The sequence below is a fragment of the Hemitrygon akajei genome, chromosome 28 (assembly GCF_048418815.1).
Source record: "Hemitrygon akajei chromosome 28, sHemAka1.3, whole genome shotgun sequence".
Lineage (NCBI taxonomy): Eukaryota > Metazoa > Chordata > Chondrichthyes > Myliobatiformes > Dasyatidae > Hemitrygon > Hemitrygon akajei.
The window spans coordinates 2,106,236-2,120,590 of record NC_133151.1 but is presented as its reverse complement, the minus strand read 5'-3'; the positions used below and the strand labels follow the sequence as shown (position 1 = coordinate 2,120,590).

Below are 14,355 nucleotides of genomic sequence, written 5' to 3'. Positions count from 1 at the left end.
TCTCAGGGTTGTACGTGGTGACATGCATGTACTCTGGTAATAAACTTTACTTTGAACTTTGGAAGAAGGTGGCCAGAGTTGCAGCTCTGTGGGACGTAAGACCATAAAACAAAGGAGCTGAATCGGGCCTTTCAGCCTATCAGATCTGCTCCCCTAATTCGATCATGGCTGATTTATTGTCCCTCAAACCCATCGTCCTGCTCTCTCTGTAACCATTGCTAATCAAGAACCCATCAACATCCACTTTAAATATCCCCAATAACTTGTCCTCCACAGCCATCTGTGACAGTGAATTCTACAAGTTCACCACCCTCTGGCTGAAGAAATTCCTTCCCATCTCTGTTCTAAAGGGATGTCTTTGTATTCTGAGGTGCTCCCTGCTACCACCAAGGTAGCTGGAATTTAAATTAATTTGATTAAATCTGGAGTTCTAGTTTCAGTCTCTGAAATCCTAAAGATTCTGTCTGGCTAATTACTGCCATTCAGGAAGGGAAATGTGTATACCATTTGAGAGGGCATAATGTAGAAGTAGAGATGTGATGTTGAGACTTTGTGAAGCACTGGTGAAGCTTTACTTGGAATGTTGTGAGCAGTTTTGGGCCCCTTATCTAAGAAAGGATGTGCTGACATTGACGAGAGTTCAAAGGAGGTTCACGAGAATGATTCCGGGATCGAAAGGCTTGTCGTTTGAAGAGTGTTGGATAGCTCTGGGCCTCTTCTCACTGGAATTCAGAGCAAGGCAAATCTCATTGACACCTGTCAAATGTTGAAAGGCCTCGATAGAGTGGGTGTGCGGAGAGGCTGTTTCCTGTGGTTGGCGAGTCTAAGACTAGAGGGGCGTTCTTTTAGAATGGAAATGAGGAGGAATTTCTTTAGCCAGCGGAGTTCCTCTGGTTGATTAATGTAACTGGGGAAAAGGAAATGTGCTGGACCTGTCCAAGACAACAGTAATATAGTTTACTTTTAATTGTCCTACGGGTGGTATGGCTGTTAAACCCTGCCACTTCCTAGTTTCAGGGACCTGATTTTGAACCCGACCTTGGCAGCTATCTCCTCTGAGTGCTCTGCTTTCCCCCCCGTTGCTCAAAAGGTATTGTTGACGGAGATTTACCGGCTGGGGCAAATTGCCCCCAGGTGGCAGGAAGGAGGTCAAAAGGTGCGTAGGTGCACGTGTGAGGGAGAATGGGCTGGAGAACCAGAAGGCATGCATTTCAAAGGAGATGTGAGATGCAAGTTTTTTAAAAAAAAAAAAATTGAGGTGGTGGTGGTAGAGCCAGAAGCTTCGGGGGCTTTTAGGGATGTTTAGATAGGCACGTAACTGTGCGGAAAGGGATCTGGGCGTTCTGTAGGCAGAGAGGATTACGTTGTTGGTTGTTTCATTACGAGTCTAATTGGCTTGGTACAACATTGTCGTCTGAAGGGCCAGTTCCAACAGGGAATAGGACTGATGGGATTGCCTATCAGAAGGCCTTTGACAAGGCACCTCACTTGAGGCTCCTCCGCGAGCTACCAGCTCATGGTATCACAGGCAAGTTTCCAGGACGGGCAAAGCGGTGGGAGGCGGAGCGTGCGAATAAAGGGAGCCTTTTGAGGTTGGCTGCTGGTGACTACTGGTGTTGCATGGGTCTGGGTTGGAACCGCTTCTTTTTGCTGTATATGTCAATGATTTGGGTGACATAATTAATGGCTTTTTTTGCCAAATTTGCAGATGATATGAAGGTAGGTGGAGGGGCGGGTAGTTTTGAGGAAGTAGAGAGGCTACAGAAGGACTTGGACAGATTAGGAGAATGGGCAAAGAAGTGGCAGATGGAATACAATGTCAGGACGTGCATGGTCATGCACTTTGGTAGAAGATTAGGGAAGGGTTGACTGTTTTCTAAACGGAGAGAAAATTCAAAAATCTGAAGTACAAAGGGACTTGGGAGTCCTTGTGCGGGATTCATTCCCTGAACTTGCACGTTGAATCGGTGGTGAGGATGGCAAAAGTGATGTTATCATTAATTTCAAAAGGATTAGACTATAAAAGCAAGGATGTGATGTTGAGGCTTCATAAGGCACTGGTGAGGCCTCACTTGGAGTGTTGTGAGCAGTTTTGGGACCCTTACCTAAGAAAGGATGTGCTGAAACTGGAGAGGGTTCAAAGGAGGTTCACAAAACTGATTCCAGGTTTGAATGGTCTGTCATTTGGAGAGCGTCTGGTGGTTTTGGAATTCAGAAGAATGAGGGGTGGCCTCATTGAAACCTATCGAATGGTGAAAGGCCTCGATAGAGTAACTGTGGAGGGGATATTTCCTGTGGTGACGGAGTATAAGACTAGAGGACGCAGCCTTAAAATAGAGGGACGTCCTTATAGAATGGAGATCAGGTGGAATTTCTTTAGAGAGTGGAGAATCTGTAGAATTCATTGCCACAGTCAGCTATGGAGAGCAAGCCTTCATGTATATTTAAGGCAGAGGTTGATAGATTTTTGATAAGGTAGAGGATGAAGGGGTCAGGAGACTGGGAAATGGATCAGCCATGATGAAATGGTGGAGTAGACTCGATGGGCCAAATGGTCTAATTCTGCTCCTGTATCTTACGGTCTCACAGACATAGACTCGATGGGCCAAATTGCTTCCTATGCCCTTCTGGAACAGTTTGGGCTGAACAGCGAGACAATTACAAAACGATCCAGCAGGTCTTGTTGCCCAAGTGAAGTAGTTCCTTGGGTTCTTCCTTCACCCACCGGTGCTCCTGGTCCTTGCTGAGAAAGAAACGTCAGCCAAGGCAAGTTCTCAGTGTAGTTGTTGACCCAGGAAGTGCTCATTCTCTGCCCAAAGCTGCTACTCCTCGCACAACCTCAGGACCTGGTACAGGGAAACTCTCCTTAGAAAGCTGAAGATATCCAAGCAGAGTTTATTGTGTACTCACCAACTGTTTCTCGTACTCACAGATGAACCTATCTTACAGTATCGAAAGAACGTATTCTTCCCCAAGAGCAAAGAGACACAGGTTGGTTCAACACAATTTTAATGATCTTGACACTGCATTCTGATCAAATGTGGCAGAATTCACTCGCTTCACTCCAGACCGTTGCTTTTGAAAGGGGTGAACTGCAGCTGTCTTTATTTTTAAAACACAAGTATCTGTGATTTCAAGGTAAAATATGTGACTCTGTTCCTTATTGGCTTACGATGTTATGCTCCTACAAAGTGTCTTGTATTTGTTTTTCCTGTGTAAATATTTGACTCTGCCCTTGAGGGAACCACTGATGTTACATAACAAGAATAGAGTATGTTGGGATAGGAAGATAAATATTCTCCAAAGGTCGTGATTTTTGCAGCTGGCATGGATTGGTAGAATTTCCCTCCGAGGGAGCATCAGTGCTGGTCTTGAGAGAATTCCTGTCAGTCCCTAGAATCTTTTGCTATGCCTCTACCGGAAATACAGGCCTACAGGGGAAAAGTCATCACCCTGACACAGTGGTGTCAAGAAAACAACCTCCCCCTCCATGTCGCAAAAACAAAGGAGCTGGTTGTGGACTACAGAGGAATGGAGAAGGGCTGACCCCTATTGACATCAGTGGATCTGGGGTTGAGAGGGTGAACAGCTTTAAGTTCCCCGGCATCCACATCACCGAGGATCTCACGCGGTCTGTACACACCGGCTGTGTGGTGAAAAAGGCACCACAGCGCCTCTTTCACCTCAGACGGTTGAGAAAGTTTGGTATGGGCCCCCAAATCCTAAGGACTTTCTACCGGGGCACAATTGAGAGCATCCTGACTGGCTGCATCACTGCCTGGTATGGGAACTGTACCTCCCTCAATCGCAGGACTCTGCAGAGAGTGGTGCAGACAGCCCAGCGCATCTGTAGATGTGAACTTCCCCCTATTGAGGACATTTACAGAGACAGGTGTGTAAAAAGGGCCCGAAGGATCACTGGGGACCCGAGTCACTCCAACCACAAACTGTTCCAGCTGCTACCATCCGGGGAACAGTACCACAGCATAAAAGCCAGGACCAACAGGCTCCGGGACAGCTTTTTCCACCAAGCCATCAGACTGATTAATTCACGCTGATTTGAGCGCACTCTATTTCACATTGACTGTTCTATTTATAAATTACTATAAATTACTCTGATTACACGTTTCGACAGGGATTTTTACTGATGAAATACGAAGGACGTAAGAAATAAAGTCAGTACAATCCTCGCAAACAGATTCCCGGCTAGACACAGCTCGAGTACTGAACCCGGGTTCTGTATTTCAGATCAAGGACGAAGGCATTCTCCGACTGCTCTACGAAGAGGCCAAGTGTAATATCCTGGAGGGCCGGTATCCCTACGACCTGGAGGACTGCCTTCAAGTCGGGGCCCTCGCTTGCCGGATTGAGCTCGGCCCCTTTGACCAGGAACAGCACAATCCTGCCTTCCTCAGGTGAGGGGGGGGGGCGCGCAGTAGTGTTGGGGAGAGCATTGAGGGGTTTGGGTTGAATAGATAGGTTTGAAGGTGGAGCTGGATAGCGTAGAGACCCACTAGCCCACTTCGTCCATTCTGACTGTTGTGCTAAAGCCGCTTGCCCGCATTAGTTTCATTTAGCCCTACGGACAGTATTACTCTGGAGGACAAATATTTTTCAGCTTCCTCAGAAACTTTTGTTTATGACGGACTGCTGGAAGCTGAACACGAATTTAATTTCAGACTGCTTATGTCATGTAGGAATTTGGAGAAACGAGAAATTAACTTTTAATGAATGTAATGACAGTGGAAAAGTGTGTATGGAGCCGGAGGAGATGGCAGAGGTACTTAATGAATACTTTGCTTCAGTATTCACTACGGAAAAGGATCTTGGCGATTGGAGGGATGACTTGCAGCGGACTGAAAATCTTGAGCATGTAGATATTAAGGAAGAGGAGGTGCTGGAGCTTTTGGAAAGCATCAAGTTGGATAAGTCACCGGGACTGGACGGGATGTACCCCAGACGACTGCGGGAGGCGAGGGAGGAGATTGCCGAGCCTCTGGCAATAATCTTTGCATCATCAATGAGGATGGGAGAGGTTCCGGAGGATTGGAGAGTTTCGGATGTTGTTCTCTTATTCAAGAAAGGGAGTAGGGATAGCCCAGGAAATTATAGGCCAGTGAGTCTTACTTCAGTGGTTGGTAAGTCGATGGAGAAAATTCTGAGAGGCAAGAGTTATGAACATTTGGAGAGGCATAATATGATTAGGCATATTCAGCATGGCTTTGTCAAAGGCAGGTCGTGCCTTACGAACCTGATTGAATTTTTGGAGGATGTGACTAAACACATTGAAGGTAGAGCTGTAGATGTAGTGTATATGGATTTGACAAGGTAACCCATGAAAGGCTTATTGAGAAAGTAAGGAGGCATGGGATTCTAGGTGACTTTGCCTTCTGTGGGCATGCCAGTTCTGGATCCACAAAGCAAAGAGTGGTTGTAGACTGGTCATATTCTGCATGGAGGTTGGTCACCAGTGGGGTGCCTCAGGGATCTGTTCTGGGACCCCTCCTCTTTGTGATTTTTATAAATGACCTGAATGAGGACGTGGAGGGATGGGTTAGTAAGTTTGCTTATGACACAAAGGTTGGGGGTGTTGTGGATAGTGTGGAGGGCTGTCAAAGTTTATAGCGGGACATTGATAGGATGCAGAACTGGGCTCAGAAGTGGCAGATGGAGTTCAACCCAGATAAGTGTGAAGTGGTTCATTTTGGTAGGTCAAATATAATGGCAGAATATAGTATTAATGGTAAGGCTCTTGGCAGTGTGGAGCATCAGAGGGATCTTGGGGCCCGAGTCCATAGGACACCCAAAACTGCTGTGCAGGTTGACTCTGTGGTTAAGAAGGTCACAAGGGGCATTGGCCTTCATCAATCGTGGGATTGAGTTTAAGAGCCGAGAGGTAATGTTGCAGCTATATAGGACCCTGGTCAGACTCCACTTGGAGTACTGTGCTCAGTTCTGGTCACCTCACTACAGGAAGGATGTGGAAACCATAGAAAGGGTGCAGAGGAGATTTACGAGGATGTTGCCTGGATTGGGATGCCTTATGAGAATAGGTTGAGTGAACTCAGCCTTTTCTCCTTGGAGTGACAGAGGATGAGAGGTGACCTGATAGAGGTGTACAAGATAATGAGAGGCATTGATTGTGTGGATAGTCAGAGGCTTTTTCCCAGGGCTGAAATGGCTAGCATGAGAGGACATATCTTTAAGGTGCTTGGAAGCACGTACAGAGGAGATCTCCGGGGTAAGTTTTTTTCACGCAGAGAGTGGTGAGTGCGTGGAATGGGGTGGCGGTGGTGGAGGTGGAAACGATAGGGTATTTTAAGAGACTCCTGGATGGATACGTGGAGCTTAGAAAAATAGAGGGCTATGTGTAAGCCTAGGTAGTTCTAAGGTAGGGACATGTTCGGCACAGCTTTGTGGGCCGAAGGGCCTGTGTTGTGCTGTAGGCTTTCTATGCTTCTGTAATGGATTTAATTGCTTAAGGTGTTGAACTTGGGTTATGAATTGAAATAACAAAATAGGCTTTTTTTTTAAAAAAATGGGGCACGGTAGGGAAATTTCATGGCGATTTTCATGATCAGCAGCCCAAAAGTATTCAGGAAGCAAAATCTTTTTTGCCCCGTGTTATTATAACAGTCGTCTCTTGTTAGAATGCGGGGTTGAGAAGCCACAGTTGTACTTTCTTTGAGGCTGTTGATTGGATGGGTTGGATTGTGAGAAGGTCAAAGTCAGGAATTTAGAGGTATAATTCAGGAGGGAGCCCTGTTCCTGGTCTCAAATTTTACAGTTCAGAGTACTTTATTTGCTGTCACTATAATTTTCTCCTGCCAGCGCCACCAAAATTAAATTGGTTCCTGTGTATTTTTTGCTCTTTTGTGCACACCTTTTGAGTCACCTCAAAGGACTTAATTAGAGTTGTAGAAAAATACAGCACAGTAACAGGTCCTTCATCCTATCTAGTCCGTGCTGAGCCATTTAAACTGCCTACTCCCATCGACCTGCACCGACCGGTACCAAAGCCCTCTGTACCCCTACCATCCATGTACCTATCCAAACTTATCTTCAACCTTGAAAACAAGCTCGCATGCACCACTTGCACCAGCAGCTCCTTCCACACTCTCACCACCCTCTGAGTGAAGGAGTCTCCCCTCACGCTCCCCTTAAACGCCTCACCTTTCACCCTTAACCCACGACCTCTGTAGTCCCACCCAACCTCAGTGCGAAAAGCCTGCTTGCATTGAGCTGGAAAGCACCTTGGCTTACCTTGAGGTCGTGTATAAGGCAAATCTAGACCTGTTCGGACTTTAAAAGCCCAGCAACTTTTGTGAGGTGCCCAAGCCCAGCACTTTTGTGAGGTGCTGATTATCCCTCAGCCGACATTGTAAAACAAACGATTCGGCCAGTGCTGTGCTTGTCATGTTTGAGACTTTCCCAAGTCTCATGTGGTCCCTCAACACCAGCTCCACAGCAAAGAAAGCCCAGCAGCGTCTCTACTTTCTGCGAAGGCTGAGGAAAGTCCATCTCCCACCCCCCATCCTCATCACATTCTACAGGGGTTGTATCGAGAGCGTCCTGAGCAGCTGCGACACTGCCTGGTTCGGAAATTGCACCGTCTCGGATCGCAAGACCCTGCAGTGGATAGTGAGGTCAGCTGAGAAGATCATTGGGGTCTCTCTTCCCGCCTTCACGGACATTTACACTACACGCTGCATCCACAAAGCAAACAGCATTATGAAGGACCCCACGCACCCCTCGTACAAACTCTTCTCCCTCCTGCTGTCTGGGAAAAGGCACCGAAGCATTTGGGCTCTTACGACCAGACTGTGTAACAGTTTCTTCCCCCAAGCTATCAGACTCCTCAATACCCAGAGCCTGGACTGACACCTGACTGCCCTATTGTCCTGTTTATTATTTATTGTAATGTCTGCACTGTTTTGTGCACCTTATGCAGTCCTGTGTAGGTCTGTAGTCTAGTGTAGTTTTTTTTTGTGTTGTTTTTATGTAGTTCAGTGTAGTTTTTGTTCTGTGTCATGTAACACCATGGTCCTGAAAAACATTGACTTGTTTTTACTGTGTACTATACCAGCAGTTATGGTCGAAATGACAATAAGAAGTGACTTTTTACTTTTTCAGTTAATTTTTTTTTCTTCTCTGCGAAGTTTCAGATTTGACCAGAAGGATCTTTCTTTCTTTTTTTTTAACTGTATCCTCACAATGGACTGGCCAGTCCCTTTTTTTTTGTTTTAGGTTAGCTTAGTAGTTGTTTTTCCTCAATAACAGAAATTATGAGTCTTTTTTTTCTATGAACTGTGAAGAGGAGTTGTGGTTTTTTCCTGTATGTTAGCATAATACTACATGATTTTGACAGTGTATATTCCTTTATTTGTTTCTACTATTATTGAAATATGTACTTGAGATAACCTCTCCTCTGATTTATATTTATCCTTATTTTAAATCAATAAAAAAAGATTGAAAAGAATAAAAAGTGACTTGAGTTGAAGTTCCAAAGCGACCAGACTTTAACTCTCCTACGATGGTTTGGGGTGTCCCGAGTGGTTGTGGAAACCAAATCTGTTGGTGTGTTTTAACCCGCTTCCAGGGGGAAAATCGATCTGTTCCTCCCCACGCATCTGTGCAAGAAGCACGGCGGGCTGCTGTCGGCGTTCCGGTCCCGCGGGGCCAAGCACCAGAGCCACGAAGAGATGCTGCTCGAGTCCTTCAGGCAGCTGGCGGAGGACGCTGCGTGCGAGGAGACGGAGGCGCTGAAGCTTCTCTACCACCGGTACCTACAGAAGTGTCACCTGCTGCTGTACTATGGGTAAGGCGCGGCGCGGTCCGGTGAACTCTGACAGTAAAGTGTTAGGAGTTGACAGGAGTTATACCAAGGTCGGCTTCAGATGCAAAACTGTTTGCTTAGGAACCTGGTAATACTTCACGTGTGTCTCTGGACTAAAGGGGTTTGTAATAATAAAGAGGAGATGCCAGGGAAACGCCTCAACAAAGACAAGTGGAGCTACATAAGAGCATAAGAAATAGGAGTGGCCAGGAGAGCTATTTTGTTATACTGGAAAGATTCTAATCCACCTACTGTTTTTCATTGGCTCTCCTCCATTATGTCCTGTTTAAGCTCGGAGAAAATTAGAAATCAGACGTTCGATACATCTTTTAAATTTGAGCAAACCAGGCAAACTTTTATTCAATATTTTCATATGATCTATTTTTTCTCTTTTTTTTTAGGTAAAATATTTTTTATATATTTTCTCTCTCTCTGCAGTTTCAGATCTGACCAGAACCATATAACAATTACAGCACGGAAACAGGCCATCTCGGCCCTTCTAGTCCGTGCTGAACACTTACTCTCACCTAGTCCCACCGGCCCGCACTCAGCCCGTAACCCTCCATTCCTTTCCTGTCCATATACCTATCCAATTTTACTTTAAAGGACAATATCGAACCTGCCTCTACCACTTCTACTAGAAGCTCGTTCCATACAGCTACCACTCTCTGAGTAAAGAAGTTCCCCCTCATGTTGCCCCTAAACTTTTGCCCCCTAACTCTCAACTCATGTCCTCTTGTTTGAATCTCCCCTAATCTCAATGGAAAAAGCCTATCCACGTCAACTCTATCTATCCCTCTCATAATTTTAAATACCTCTATCAAGTCCCCCCTCAACCTTCTACGCTCCAAAGAATAAAGACCTAACTTGTTCAACCTTTCTCTGGAACTTAGGTGCTGAAACCCAGGTAACATTCCAGTAAAATGAATAGAAGGAATTTTTTTTTCTTGTAATTTTATCCTCAAATAGACTGCCCAGTCTTTTATTGTTTTAGGTTAGTTTAATGTTTTTTTTCTCTTAATTATCAAAAATTTCCAGTTTTTTCTGTATGAATTGCCAAGAGGAATTGTGGTTCTTTGTTTATATATAATAGTCTAATATAACATTTTCATGACCTTGACAGTATACATCCCTTTCATTGTTTTGTACGTTTATTGCATTATGTACTTGATATAACCTCCTCTGATTTGTATCTATTCATTTTTTTTAAATCAATAAAAAAAGGATTTAAAATTTTTTTAAAAAGGAGCAGGAGTCGGCAATCTGGCCCGTCGAGCCTGCCCCGCCATTCGATAAGATCATGGCTGATCTGACCATGGACTCATCCCCACCGACCTGCCTTTCCCCCACAACCCTTAATTCTGGGCCACTTCCCCGTTCCGTCGTTGAAGTTGGGTTGGATTCAAAATGTGGCAACGGGACGCGGTGGCATTTTGTTGGGTTGGACTTTTTGACTTGGGACCGAGGCATTAGTGGAGGTTGCATCTGAACACCTTTGTAGGATCTTGAGCTGGAGGGGTTATATAGAGGGGGAGAGGGAGCTAGGGAGCCCATGACTTTTGTACAGTACTCTTATTTGTCAACGTGGAGCGGAGAGGGGGCTTGTAAAGGACATGGGGAATACCGAGGCTGGAGCGCCACGGGAGGAGTGTAGGACAGGTGGCAGAGGAGGAGTGCTGGTTGTGGGTGGGGGTGGGGGCGATGCCGGTGCAGACACACCCAGCCCTGAAATACCAGGTAAGGACATTTGATTCCGAACAATTTATTGATATTGTTTATTGATCCCTACAGACTGTCTCTCTGGTGCATCCTGCTCCCTCCCCCTTTTCCCAACCATGCTTCCCCTCTCCCTACCCCTTCCCACCCAGGTTTATCATCACTCTCATACGTCAAGAAACTTGTGGCAGCAGTACAGTGCAATACATAAAATTACTACAGTACTGTGCAGAATTCTTAGGCACCCTTGCTATATATATATATAAATGTACTTAAAACTTTTCACAGTACCGTACTTTGGTCAACCCAAACTATCTTGGAGAAGATGGTGGTGTGTCACTTCCTTGGGCTGCCTCTGTCCGTGTGATAGATGTCCTCTAGGTAGGGAGTTCCAGCATGTGGAGCTATAGGAACAGCGGCCTATCTCCAAATGAGAATTATGTGCAACCTCAAAGTTCAAAGTAAATTTATCATCAAAGTGCATGCTTATTCCCATATATAATCCTGAGACTCCGTCCTCGTTCAGACATTTACGGGGTTGGGGGGGGGGGTGGGGGAGAAAAGCAATAAAAATTCACCAATGGAGGAGTAGAGGGAACTGGGGGTACGTGTCCACAGATCCCTGAAAGTTGCCTCACAGGTCGATAGGGTAGTTAAAGAAAGCTTATGGGGTGTTAGCTTTCATAAGTCGAGGGATAGAGTTTAAAAGTCGCGGGGTAATGATGCAGCTCTATAAAACTCTGGTTAGGCCACACTTGGAGTACTGTGTCCAGTTCTGGTCGCCTCATGATAGGAAGGATGTGGAAGCATTGGAAAGGGTACAGAGGAGATTTACCAGGATGCTGCCTGGTTTAGAGAGTATGCATTATGATCAGAGATTAAGGGAGCTAGGGCTTTACTCTCTGGAGATGAGGAGGTTGAGAGGGGACATGACAGAGGTAGACAAGATATTAAGAGGAATGGATAGAGTGGACAGCCAGTGCCTCTTCCCCAGGGCACCACTGCTCAATACAAGAGGACATGGCTTTAAGGTAAGGGGAGGGAAGTTCAAGGGGGATATTAGAGAGGAAGGTTTTTTACTCAGAGAGTGGTTGGTGCGTGGAATGCACTGCCTGAGTCAGTGGTGGAGGCAGATACACTAGTGAAGTTTAAGAGACTACTAGACAGGTACATGGAGGAATTTAAGGTGGGGGGTTATATGGGAGGCAGGGTTTAAGGGTCGGCACAACATTGTGGGTCGAATGGCCTGTACTGTGCTGTATTGTTCTGCGTTCAAAAGAAAAACGTAAGTAAACAGACAAACAACCACAGGGCAAAAGGCAAGTGAACCTGTAGAGGATATAGAATCAGTTCAGATCGATGGTTATTGGCGTTATCCATGTGGCTCAAGTGGGGCCTAACTTCCTATACCTGGTGGTGTGGGGCCCGAGGCCTCTCTACCTCCTGCCCAGTAGTTGTAGTGAGAGGCGGGCTTGGCTTGGATGGTGGGGGTCTTTGATGGATGCTGCTTCCTCGTGCCAGCTCTCTCAATGGCGGGTGGGCTTTGCCCGCGACGGACTGGGCCCTGTCCACCACTTTCTGTCGCCTTTTCTGTCCCTGGGTGTTGTTGTTTCCATGCCAGGCTGTAATGCAATCGGTTAGGATGCTCTCCACCGTACGTCTACAAGTTTTTGGTGACCTGCCGAATCTGTGTGAACTTCCAAGAAAGCGGAAGCACGTCACGCATATGTTCTTCGTGATGGCGCTTGATCGCTGGGCCCAGGACAGATCCTCTGGTGTGTTAAGGAATTTAAAGCTACTGACCCTCTTCAGCAACGCACACAAAATGCTGGTGGAACGCAGCAGGCCAGGCAGCATCTATAGGGAGAAGCACTGTCGACGTTTTGGGCCGAGACCCTTCGTCAGGACTAACTGAAAGGAAAGACAGTAAGTGATTTGAAGATGGGAGGGGGAAATCCGAAATGAAAGGAGAAGACCGGAGGGGGTGGGGTGAAGCTGAGAGCCGGAAAGGTGATCTGCAAAAGGGATACAGAGCTGGAGAAGGGAAAGGATCATGGGACGGGAGGCCTCGGGAGAAAGAAAGGGGGGAGGGGAGCACCAGAGGGAGATGGAGAATGGGCAGAGAGAGGGAAAAAAAAGGAAGGGGGGATCTAACGTCCCATGATCCTTTCCCTTCTCCAGCTCTGTATCCCTTTTGCCAATCACCTTTCCAGCTCTCAGCTTCACCCCACCCCCCTCCGGTCTTCTATCATTTCGCATTTCCCCCTCCCCCCACTACTTTCAAATCTCTTACTATCTTTCCTTTCAGTTAGTCCTGACGAAGGGTCTCAGCCCGAAACGTGGACAGTGCTTCTCCCTATAGATGCTGCCTGGCCTGCTGCGTTCCACCAGCATTTTGTGTGTTCTGCTTGAATTTCCAGCATCTGCAGATCTCTTCGTGTTTGTGACCCCCCCTCCAGCTCGGGTTGTCCCTTAATGAGCCCTGGCTCACTGACATCCAGTTTCCCCCTCCTACAGTTGTCTCTCTGGCTTCGCTGAGGCCGAGAAGCTGATGTGGCAGCACTCGCATGCCGATTCGTCACCACCGGCAGCACGGTGTCATCAGCAAACTTGAGTGCGGCTTGTTACGAACCCCGTAACTGGTTCACTTACCAGCAAAGATAGAGAGGTCCGAATTAATAGCGATCTTGCGATTCTCAAGAAGGAGGGGGCTGGGATCATAACAGGCTTTGGAGCCGTACTGAGCCACGTAGTGGTAAGTGTAAAGCAGGGGGGAGCTGAGCACACAGCGTTTTGTTGTGCTTGTGCTGACGGGGTGATTGTGAAGAAGGTGTTGTCGGCCGTCCATATTAACTGGATGGAAGAAATCGAGGAACCTGTTGCACAAGGAGGCTCGGGGCTTGGAGTTCTGCGAGGGGGTGAGAGTTATGAACGCTGAGCTGCAGTCGACGAAAGCATCCTGCCGTACACTTCTCCATTGTCCAGGTGTTCCAGAACTGAGCAAGAGCCTTGGAAACTTTGAGTATAGGAGTTGGGATGTAATGTTAAAATTGTACAAGGCATTGGTGAGGCCAAATTTGGAGTATTGTGTACAGTTCTGGTCACCGAATTATAGGAAAGATGTCAACAAAATAGAGAGAGAGTACAGAGGAGATTTACTAGAATGTTACCTGGGTTTCAGCACCTAAGTTACAGGGAAAGGTTGAACAAGTTAGGTCATTATTCTTTAGAGCGTAGAAGGTTGAGGGGGGACTTGATAGAGGTATTTAAAATTATGAGGGGGATAGATAGAGTTGACGTGGATAGGCATTTTCCATTGAGAGTAGGGGAGATTCAAACAAGAGGACATGAGTTGAGAGTTAAGGGGCAAAAGTTTAGGGGTAACACGAGGAGGAACTTCTTTACTCAGAGAGTGGTAGCTGTGTGGAACGAGCTTCCAGTAGAAGTGGTAGAGGCAGGTTCGATTTTGTCATCTAAAAAAAAAAATTGGATGGGTATATGGAGAGGAAAGGAATGGAGGGTTACGGGCTGAGTGCGGGTCGGTGGGACTAGGTGAGAGTAAGCGTTCGGCACGGACTAGAAGGGCCGAGATGGCCTGTTTCCGTGCTGTGATTGTTATATGGTTGAACAGAATCTGCTGTCGACCCAGGCACGCGGGACTGGATGCAGATCGCTCTACAGGCAGGAGCTGGTGAGCTTTGTGACCGACTTCTGGAATCACTGGATGCGCGTGCCACTGGGTGATGGTCATTGAGGCACGTTACCATGCTCTTGGGCGCTGGTATGACGGATGCCTGCTTAAA

The 14,355-nt window shown here is 46.7% G+C and overlaps 1 protein-coding gene across 1 annotated transcript in view; it reads left to right on the top strand.

The window, feature by feature from the left end:
• Positions 1 to 14,355, top strand: part of frmd8 (FERM domain containing 8) — a 67,307-nt gene that overhangs the window by 26,187 nt on the left and 26,765 nt on the right. Inside the window, exons 5-7 of the mRNA XM_073031191.1 lie at positions 2,933 to 2,991; positions 4,249 to 4,415; positions 8,600 to 8,818. Coding sequence (XP_072887292.1) covers positions 2,933 to 2,991; positions 4,249 to 4,415; positions 8,600 to 8,818 — 445 coding nt within the window. The remainder of the gene's footprint in view (positions 1 to 2,932; positions 2,992 to 4,248; positions 4,416 to 8,599; positions 8,819 to 14,355) is intronic.